Source organism: Aspergillus sydowii, assembly GCF_001890705.1.
Source record: "Aspergillus sydowii CBS 593.65 unplaced genomic scaffold ASPSYscaffold_1, whole genome shotgun sequence".
NCBI classification, from domain to species: Eukaryota; Fungi; Ascomycota; class Eurotiomycetes; order Eurotiales; family Aspergillaceae; genus Aspergillus; species Aspergillus sydowii.
Genome location: NW_024467859.1, coordinates 2,884,865 through 2,894,977, shown reverse-complemented (window position 1 = coordinate 2,894,977; position 10,113 = coordinate 2,884,865). Strand labels below are relative to the sequence as shown.

The following is a 10,113-nucleotide window of genomic DNA, read 5'->3' as shown; positions in this document are numbered from 1 at the left end:
ATGTTCGCTCAACCATTTGATCATTCATTCAATGATCTGTTCAGTCAGTACGTCAACATGGATACGTCAAGCACGGACGCCAACAAAGATGTTCCGTTTCCCAGCGAATTCGACCAGCTGTTCCCACTTGACTCATTCTCAACCGACTGTGGCGACCAGTCTCCCATTGTTTCCGGCACACAGCACGCCCATCAGTCAGCACAGGATTGGGGCAAGGACCTTTGGTCTCTATCACAAAATACGGGCTGTTCTACGGACCAAGACAACCTCGCTTTTCAGAATCACACCCAAGAACCGGGCGTCCTCGATTTAAACGCTGACGTTGAAGCCCCTTCAACCGGACATTCTCACGCCTCTGTACCCCGCTCGACACCCTCTACTCCTCCTGCCACTCCTGGGTCCAAAGCCAAGGGAGGTCTAGTCACCCCAAAGACTATCCGGCGGCACCGAGACTCTAATGATCGCCGCGGTTTACTGCGCAAACAAAGCTTCTCTCCGAGCTTGATGCGCTCTTCCGTTCAAAAAGGCAGTGGTAGGATGAATTATCCTGAAGGCTGGACTCAGAAACTGCAGAATTTTGCTCTCCGCAGCTCGAATGAGTGCCTTCCATTATCGCCACCTCCATCCGACATCCTTGTTCAACAGGAGAACTTCTCTAAGCACGCACCTGCACAAATGAATCCCCCATCGGAAAGATTTCAAGGGTCGACAGAGCTGCAGCAGCAGCAGTTTGATTCTGCCTATATAACTCAGTCCCCCGCTATCCCTGTGCCTTCGCCATCTACCAACACTTTGACGGGTCAACAGCACAGGTATTTAAGCCAGACAAATGCATCTGCATTGACCCCAAGCCCTCCATCTGCCAGCGACTTCTTCTCATCGCCACATTCCTCGGATCCTCAATCGATGTCTTCCTGGAATTCCGATTCCCTTGCGACATCAGCATTCCAATTCACCCCCGAACTCCAGGGCAACGATCCTCAGACATGGTGGTCCCCTATGCATTCTGAGGTGGCGCAACGCCAAACTTCGTATCAGCAGATGATTGCATCTCCGGCCCCGCAACGGCCGATTCAAGCATCTGCCAACCATAATGATCTCCTGCAAGGGGGTCTGATGATCCAAATGGACCCTGCGTCCTTTGATATATCCTCTTCTTTTCCTCCCACTACAATACCATCCACCACAGCCACTCACGACAATCACTCCTACAGCCTCGATGGGCACATCCCCCAAAAATACGTTGATTCGACGTCCTTCACCACGCCGACCATCCCGAATCCATCAAGGTCGCCCTCCGTATCTCCTAAAACAAATTCCTCGCCGAAAAACAGGAATGGAATGATGATGAAGAATACTCCCCGCCGCCCTCATGGCCGGAAGCTGTCCGGTCAATCACCGGGACCTCGGCCAGCCAGAGCCCCTAACAGTCTATCCACGAGCCCGAAGGGCAACAAATCAGTCACCGTGTCATTTGTCAACTTCACGGCTAACGACAGCAAAAAGATCCTTACCGGGGTCGCCCCAAGCGGCAGCTCCAAGACAAAGGCAAGAAGGGAGCAGGAAGCGCGCGATCGACGACGCAAGCTCAGTGAGGCTGCGCTGCAGGCGGTGCGAAGAGCGGGCGGAGACGTTGAAGCTCTCGAGGCTGTCTTTTGCTAAAGCCGCCCTGTATTATTTACATACATATTGTAATATGCTCAGGTACTTCCATTGTTTTTGTTTGTCCTTTTTTAATCCCGTTTGGCCTTTAATTTTATTTTTTCTCTCTCGCTTCAGCAATGGTCGTTTTGGCGCTTCGTGAAGTATTTCATAATATTGGGAACAGCTTGGCTCATTTTGGAAGGCGTTAGATCTGTGAGCATACTTATAAAGTTGTTAGATTATACAAAATAATACCCATTCACATTCATCGGCTTCCGTTGAAAGGCTATGAAATAAACATCTGGTGTACTTTCGGCACTGTGGTAGTCAGAAATCATTTATCGAGACACATTAAATTGTACATGAATTATCTTGAAGAAATTAAGAGGTACAGGAGCAAAGAGAAGCATTGATGAACCCCAAAGTCTGTTGATGATAGTCAACGGATTGATTGCCATCGCGTACTACTATCCTTTATGGAAACGAGCGCTTCCGCTTCCAAACTGCATGAATGGAATGGGCAAAATTTGCGCCCAGGCCGGCGAGGCCTCGCGCATATAATTCCATGCGATGTCAAAATAAACCAAATAACATCGGCTGTGCACAATACGGAACTATACCCCGAGTAGTTGAGCCACCGCTATGTAGTTGATATCAGTCCTGCGCAAGGCTCATTCTATTTTTCATATCCTCACACCTTTTAAGAGCTAACCTTATCTCTTGGCAGGAGAGGGTGTCCACGACTCAGGTTGCCACTTTTCGCTCGGTGCATGCTTGGACCTGAAGAAGGGGTCTTCTTTGGCAGTCGGTGCCTTGTTCGGAGATCGGCCATCCGCTCTGGTCCCTGATTCTTTGCCCGGCGCATCAGAAGCAGTATTTGACGTCAGTTCGCTTGTTTTGGTGGCAGGTCCTGGTTGTTGTGCCGCCGGCGCATCCAATTGTGATTGTTCAGCCTCCCAACGCTTGTTTTGCATTTCAGCCAGTAACATGATCCTTTGCCGTCTCAGGACATCGTCTTGTTGTTCTTTGATTGATGGGGGTTCTGATCGGACGTATCGAAGCCATTGGTGCCATTGAGCTGAACGCGAACCCAGTTAGACTTGCTTCACAGATTGGGGCTTGGTGGTTTGGACTCACGGCTCACTTCAACGTCGGCATAATGTGTTCTGGGTCGCGGTTTGAGTATTCGTCTAAACCGGCCCGCATTTAATTTGTCCCTGAATTCCCAGAATGTGTTTCCAGCGAGGTCTTGTCCTAATGGAAAGTGTTAGAATTTCCTTGCTCCGAATCAATAAAGGACGAATCTCGAACATACCAACCAGAAAGGATCTTCGCCAGGGTAATCGAAGGCTTTTCCACTTAAACCACAGACTATTGATGGGACTCATCTGTCTGGGGAAAGCTATTTGCCAATTATAAAAGGGGAAATAGGGATTAGGCAATCGAATTAGACTGGGTGACGATGAAGATATTCGCAGAAATTCTGCTGCGCCGCAATGAGGCACGTCATCGGCTTACCTACCTTACATACCCGTACCGTAAATAACGAGCCCAACGGGCATTCCGCTCTCTCCCTAGACCCTCTTCGCCTCCTCCATCTTCCTGCTGGCAACATAGTCCGACTTTCTTCCATCTTTGAGACCCTTTTTCGTCTTCTCCAAGTACACTTAATTCTGCTTGTGTGTCAGTTTGTTTGCGCACGCCGTCGTTCCCTCGATTCAACCCCTGTTACGTCACCCCTGGCCGCCGTTGTCAACACAAGTAGCGATTATACCTCCCTTTCCTTCAAGGCTCTAGATATAGCCACCTAGAGCTTTCGAATGCCTATCTCTATGTGCTGAAGAGCCAGTCGACTGTCCCCCTCAACCAAATTTTCAAGGATGGCCTCCGTTACCTCCTTAGATAAGGACTTGCGCAGCCTGCGCCTGTCCCGCTATACCCCGCAAGCTGCCGCCGAGGTCCGCTCATGGATTGAAGAAGTGTTGCGCGAAAGGCTACCACCTGGTGATCTTCTCGAAGCGCTTAAAGATGGCGTTGCGCTCTGCAGGTTAGGGCGATACCCTTCTAGTTGTTACTGATTACTTTTGTTGACGTTGCTGACAATTGCCCGAATATAGACTTCTTAACCTTGCGGTTTCCCCCGGCGTTAAATACAAACAGTCAAAGATGCCATTCGTTCAGATGGAAAACATATCACATTTTCTACGCGCTTGCCAGCTTCCGCCGCTCAGCCTGCCGCCACACGATGTATTCCTTACCGTCGATCTCTACGAGGCGAAGGACCCTGCGCAAGTCCTTCAGTGTATCTCGGCCTTCAGCCGCAGGGCAAACGCCGTTGAGCCCGGTAAATTTCCCCGCGCAATTGGAGCACAAAGTAAAACCGGTAACTTGAGCCCGTCTTTGACTGGGTCTAGTCAGGGCCTTCGCACGCCTACAAGGCCCCGGGGGGTCAGTGACGCCAACTCCAGCGCCTCTGGCCGCTCGAGTCCCACAAAGTCCCCCCAGACGGTTAGCAGCTGGAGTAAAAAATCCGACCAGCATGTGACACAGCCGGCTTGGAATATCCACCAATATGGTTACATGGGAGGTGCTAGTCAAGCAAATCAAGGTGTCGCATTCGGTGCTCGTCGACAGATCACAACCGCTGCCCCACACGTACCGAGTGTAACGGAGAAAGAAAAGCGCAGGCGAGAAGAAGAAGAGCGACAGCGACTGGAGCAGGAGGAGGCAGAACGTGTTCGCCGACTAGAGCGCGAAGTGGAGGAAGCGCGTGCTCGGGAAGAGGAAGAGCGCCGCTGGGCTGAAGAAACCAGTCGCATAAGGGAAAAGGAGCGGCGAGAAGTTGAGGAAGAGCGGAGACGCTGGGATGAGGAACAGCGACAGTGGGAGCAGGAGGAGCAACAACGGCAGCGTGAGGAGCGGGAAGCAGAGGAGAGATCCGAGAAGGAGAGACAACGGCGCCGAGAAAACAACGATGTTCGTTTAACTGGCCAGTTTCTTAGCCAATACCAGGCCGATCAAGCCGGCGCCGCCCAAGCCACATCTGTTGAGTCACAGGAGAGCCAGCGCATCAAAGAGCTGGAACGTGAGCTAGAACTTGCAAAGGAAAGAGAGCTCCAATATCAACGCGAACGTGAATCACTCAAGGAGGAGAAAAAGCCCGCCGAGACCAAGCGCCCAGTTCCCGTACCCCCTAAGCCAAGCTACGACCTCTCGTCTCTCGAGCAGGAGCGACGTCTCCTCCGCGGCGAATGGCAGCGGAATCAGGAACCGGAACCCGTTAAAGAAGAAGCACCGCCACCTATGCCCCGACGACCCCTTCCTGAGCCAGAACCTGCTGCAGAGACAGAAGCGCCTCCACCCATGCCCCGTCGACCTCTTCCTGACCCAATTGGTGAAGTCGAAACACCCCCACCAATGCCGCGTCGACCGCTCCCTGATCCTGCTGCCGATCAACCGCCAAAACCACAGGCATCAGGAAACCGACTCGACCGCTTCTTAGCATCAAACCCCGCACCCGTTGCTCCCAAGCCCGCTGCTCACCGTTTCCAAGACTACACTACTACATCTGAAGTCGACGCTGAGAACAACCGCCGCATCGCATCTCAACAGAAGACTCGCGCCGGTGGGTGGGCATCCAAATCTCTTCTAGAACGTGAAATGGAACGCGAGCGTGAACGCCAAAGAGAATGGGAGGAGGGCCAAAAGCAGACGCAGGAGGCTGCAGCGCGGGGCGCCAAGGACCCTTCGCTCAACGCAGGCCCTGGTGGCGCATGGGATGTACACCAGTACGGTTATATGGGTGGTGACAACCAAAACAGAGGAGGGCTTGGACTGGGCGTTGGAGGCGCGAGGCGCCAGATTATCGGACCCCGACCTCCGCCATAAAACTTCCTCCCAGACTGTTCGCTTTCCTCTGCCCGTGGATGTTTTGCTTTCTTTCTACCCTTCTTCCCCACCTCTTTGTTGTATTCTGTTCATTTAGAGTCGGAGTTGTTTCTTGAAGGCACATACCACCCCCTCCTGCGCATTGTTAGACACATCAAGTTCTCTTCCCACATAGCAATACTACTAATATAAAAATCTCAAAATTGTGCTCGTTCTGTGCCCATCTACATACTAGATAAATTCCCCGCGGAAGTGTGGAATGCTTCTTATTTTTGGGTACCGAGGTTAAGAGACCAGCAGATCCAACATTGCAGCAGTGCACAGCTCTCTTGTGTCTGAGTGCGTTAACTCAAGTGAAAATCCTTCCGGATATGCCCGTAGATTTCTCTCAAAAGTTTCGTATGGAGACATCCTATCATTAACCATTCCTTGGGTAGCTTGGAACCAGTCATGAATATCTGGCCCTAAGGCAACGAAGCGCAAGTAGGCATTTTGAGAACAAAAGTTGGGTGTTCAGATATTTTCATACCAGGATAAATCTAGTACAGGGTAAAAGAAAGAAAAAAGAAAAGCAAAAGAAGAAGAGGGTATCTAAATATGAACAAGACAAACATACATAACACGCGACATGGTATACCTTTCTTTCTAACAAGATAGCAACTCCGCAACGCAATGCGAAAGCCCAGCTAAGCCAAACCGAAATAATAAAAAAGCAAGTGACGATTCAAAGATGCATGCGGGAGGTGATCATGAGGAGCCTGTCGTATTTGTACTTGACGGGATCACCTCCTCAACTAGAAACGTCAATCTTTCGGCACTCTCTCCCAGCCAACTCCACTCCATATCTTCAGACAACCGGGCGAATTGATTCTTCCTCGTCTCAAGCTGAGCCTTTTCCGCGCGTCTTATGATCCCTTTTTTCGTGAGTAGTTTTGTCTCATCTGTGATGTGGAGCATGTTGCTATCCGCTAGAAGGATGAGGAGGGATTCGAGGGTAAGGGACATTTTGACGTTATCTGAGAGGGACGCTGTTGCGGTTGCATAGGGAAGGAAGCATTTCTCAAGTTTGGATTGGTTGAGGTATTCGTCGTCTGAGTCTGGGGCAGCAGACTCGCGGAGACGGAAAAGGAGGAATTCGCAGAGGGTTGAATAGGCTGACGAAGAGAAGTAGGGGAGGGCGAGAGGGGAGATGAAGGATTGATATATTGGGAGAGGCAGAGGGCGGATGTTCTCGACTAGGAGGAGGTAGAGGTCTTGAAGTTTCATGAAATCGGCTGGAAGGGCCTGGGCAACGGTGGAAAGGAGGTGGAGGAGACGTTGGCGGAGAGCAAGAGAGCTAATGTCGCCTAGGAGGGACGATGCAAGAGTTGGGTCTGGTGTTGCGGCCTCGGAATTTCGGTTTGATTTGGGCGTATCAGCGCGTTTTCTTGATCTGGTAACTGTACCTCTGCGTGGGCGTTTTGACTCGCGGCCGGAGGAAGCACCGTCTTCATCGTGGTCGCTTGTCTGGTAGAAGTCACCGTATTCTTCTGCGTCGATATCCACTGCCGCCTCCCTTTTCTTTGTTTCCTTTCCCTCGGTGGTTTTCTTCCGTGATAGCTTTAGCTCATGGTGGAATACTTCGCGGAATTCATTGACCGCGGTTGCTCCGCCGTCGGCGAATATGGCGCGCAACATGCGACGGTTGCGCCCGAACCCAGCATTGGAAGCGGTAATGTAGCGGGCTATCATGCTTTCTTTCAAGATTCCATCGTCACCAGAGGGGTTCCCTTCCCTTTCACTTCGGCGCTCCTCCCAGTCATCTTCCAAGACCTCGCACATGAACTCCAGCCAGATACGCCAGTGCTCCCACCGGGCAGGATGCAAGACAGAGCAGTTGAACGCCCAGCCTACAGCATGCCAAAAATCCTCGGCCCGCGACCAAACAGAAGCTGATTGTGCGAGGCTGATATCAATATCGCGGTCCAGGTTGAGCTTCCTGTCGCCGTGACCTGTCGAGGTGTTCGTCGCGGTGTTGTCTAAATAACGCCGTGTACCATGTCGCGAAGTCTCGAAATGAGTAAATGTGAACGCTGTCTTCAGTGCAGCATTTCTAGGCCCGACAAGGCTATTCACCAGCCGTAGCAGGCGGAGAGATACATTCGGTGCCTCTTCCTCTTCTGTTGTCTTGGGTCGGGCGGTGGTGGAGGGGTGAACGAGGAAGGTGGCAGCGAGGGCGAGATGTTGCGGGGACGGGATGAAGATAGGTGTAGACGCGTTGGGGTCAGAGCCGAGTGTATCCAGGAGGAGGTTGAGTGCCTGCGTATCTGCTTGTCAAGTTAATTAGTACATGGCGACGCGACGACGCGCGGGAGGGGCACGAACGGAGTCTCTCCTCGAAAAAGATGGCGACATGTTGGACCAACTCGAACGGGAGGGGTTTCGCAGGGTGGCGTAGAGGCAGATGGGCCTCTCCATCTACAACGGCCATCGAGACCAGAGAAGACGACTATCCAAGTCGGGGGAGATTAGAGTGCAACGATGGACGACTCCAAAGCAGAAACTAAGAGCATAAAAAGAACGCCCATTTTATGAATTTAAGCAAATTTATGCATTTGTTTAATGAACCTCAAACCCCACCATCATAATTCAGTGGAGTGGCCTGGGTTCGGTCACCAGCAGCACCAGACACCAATTAACTACATTCCCTCTTTGTTATATTCTTATTCTACAGCCTTTTCGTTTGGTGCTTCAAGGTTGATCGTCTGTATTACTTTCTTTGATGAATATTTGCGATTGAAGGCGCCCGTGCTGCTTCGAGTCACCAGCTTTGTAAAGGAGGTATGGTCAGCCACACAGACACCAATCAGAATTCGAGTGTTTTAGATAATGGTGGTAAGACTGCAGGCAGTGACTGCATGACTTAATCAGGCCGTAACACAGACAGCGCACACACGCTTATAGTGCAATTGTAGAGGAAGCAGCAAGAGATCATCCTGAAAAGAATAGTGGGATATCTGCGTAGTATAATATCTGTCCTTTAAGAAACCCCTCGCCAAACACCTTCTATCCCTAATCATTTTCTGCCGTATTCGGTCTTGTAGGCTTGCTTTGTTTTGTGTCGCGGGCGATTTTTGTTCTTCGGTTCATACTGTTTTCTTTACCCCGAAACAAAAACCTGCCCGACCCGTGAAGGTAGACTCTGCCTCCCAATCTGACGAACAGTATGGCTCCTGAATGAGCAGTAGGTATTAAACGTATGCAAGAGTTTAGAGAGTGGTAGAGTAGAAGGAGGGAATAAAAACACTGGGAAAAAAAAAAGAAAAAGGATACTCGACGGAATGCGATAATAAGATTTGTGGGAGAAAACACTGGGAAAGAAACGAGAGCCCCTCCGCTACTCTTCAGGTATATCAGAAAAGAGACCTATCCGCAATCGGTGTGACTGTAAACCGGTTAGCTAAGCTCATGTCATCTCCGTCAAATGCACAGAGGGACCACGTACGAAGGGTAGTTTGGGAAGGACCACTCCCAAGGTGGCTAGGAAATTGATGACGAAATATGTGATGTCGTAGTGGGTGTAATGTGTACTGAGGAGAAAGAGGCAGATTGGTACACAAAGCAGGAACTTCTTAGCCGGGGTATACTGGTCCCCGTTGTCGATTTGCTCCCACATGTTCAGATTGTCGTAAGCACCAGCGTTGAACTCGAACGGAATACCCCGCACCCAGTGAAACATGATGAAGGAGCCAAACATGTAGCTGATGTTGGTGAGAGTCCATGATGTCTCCTGCGAAACGCCGGGGAGGATATCGTAGAAGATCTTCAAAGCCGCGATCAAGACGAAATGGATAGTCCAGGCACCTGTAATAAGACATATCGGTTAGTGGTTGAATTGCTGGAGCTATTTGCGAAAGAAGGGAGTAGAAAGAAAAGACGCCTAATAGCAACGCAACAAAACTCCACGCAAATCACTCACCCTTAGCATTAACCCAGTTCGCATTCAGATTCGGAAGGGCGGCCTGGTCGCTGGTGTGCTCAATGGACTCGGCGGGCTCCTGGTAAATCAGACTGCTCGATCTCCTCCGTCTTCCAGCTTTGTTCTGGGACATGTTATTGTCCGGGGCCAACCGGTGCGGTCCTGTGTCGACCTCCGGTGGGAAGGAGATGGCACGGGGCATTAATAAGGACGACACTTTGGCGGTGTTCGATCGCGGGAAAAAAGAGGGGTCGGAAAGCGAAAACCGCAGGAGACGAGGAAGGAAAGAGGTAAAGGAGAAAGAGAGAGGGAGAGAGAATAGGTTCAAAAGGGACCGTGGATGACGAAGCTGGAGAGGATGATCGAGGTAATGATGCCGAGCACTCACTAACAGCGAGTAACAATGGCGGCACCTGGAGATGTTCCGACCGATCGGTTGGTCACGGGATGAACAATATCACAGACTTCCAGCGGAATAATGGCGTTCAGCTCTCCAAAACTCTGTCCAGAGGAGTCAAAATTTGGCTGCCAGCTTCCCTCGGCTTCGGGTCCTGGCCAAAAGAAGATTCGGTGCAGGTCAGGAGGAAAATTGCCCAGGTCCAGTCTGTGAATAGGAGGCAGAA

At 51.0% G+C, this 10,113-nt stretch overlaps 5 protein-coding genes across 5 annotated transcripts; 2 read left to right on the top strand and 3 right to left on the bottom strand.

Moving 5' to 3' along the window:
* Nucleotides 1-1,662, top strand: wetA (developmental regulatory protein WetA; the record flags this gene model as incomplete). Its single annotated transcript, XM_040848754.1, has 1 exon — nt 1-1,662. One exon carries the CDS (start codon nt 1-3, stop codon nt 1,660-1,662), a length of 1,662 nt encoding a protein of 553 aa, XP_040708173.1.
* Nucleotides 1,663-2,357: 695 nt separating this feature from the next.
* ASPSYDRAFT_138849 (uncharacterized protein) lies at nt 2,358-3,032 on the bottom strand (the record flags this gene model as incomplete). Its single annotated transcript, XM_040840879.1, has 3 exons — nt 2,358-2,686; nt 2,782-2,898; nt 2,960-3,032. The coding sequence occupies 3 exons, from the start codon at nt 3,030-3,032 to the stop codon at nt 2,358-2,360; spliced, it is 519 nt and encodes a 172-aa protein (XP_040708172.1).
* Nucleotides 3,033-3,214: 182 nt separating this feature from the next.
* Nucleotides 3,215-5,954, top strand: ASPSYDRAFT_39085 (calponin homology domain protein). Its single transcript, XM_040845827.1, has 2 exons — nt 3,215-3,691; nt 3,762-5,954. Exons 1-2 carry the CDS (start codon nt 3,525-3,527, stop codon nt 5,530-5,532), a joined length of 1,938 nt encoding a protein of 645 aa, XP_040708171.1. The 5' UTR covers nt 3,215-3,524; the 3' UTR covers nt 5,533-5,954.
* A 325-nt stretch (nt 5,955-6,279) lies between these two features.
* On the bottom strand, nt 6,280-8,002 carry ASPSYDRAFT_139129 (uncharacterized protein; the record flags this gene model as incomplete). Its single annotated transcript, XM_040840917.1, has 2 exons — nt 6,280-7,838; nt 7,897-8,002. The coding sequence occupies 2 exons, from the start codon at nt 8,000-8,002 to the stop codon at nt 6,280-6,282; spliced, it is 1,665 nt and encodes a 554-aa protein (XP_040708170.1).
* Nucleotides 8,003-8,908: 906 nt separating this feature from the next.
* On the bottom strand, nt 8,909-9,623 carry ASPSYDRAFT_26368 (ORMDL family protein; the record flags this gene model as incomplete). The annotated part of the gene is made up of 3 exons (XM_040844272.1): nt 8,909-8,956; nt 9,017-9,375; nt 9,491-9,623. 3 exons carry the CDS (start codon nt 9,621-9,623, stop codon nt 8,909-8,911), a joined length of 540 nt encoding a protein of 179 aa, XP_040708169.1.
* Between the last annotated feature and the right edge of the window lie 490 nt (nt 9,624-10,113).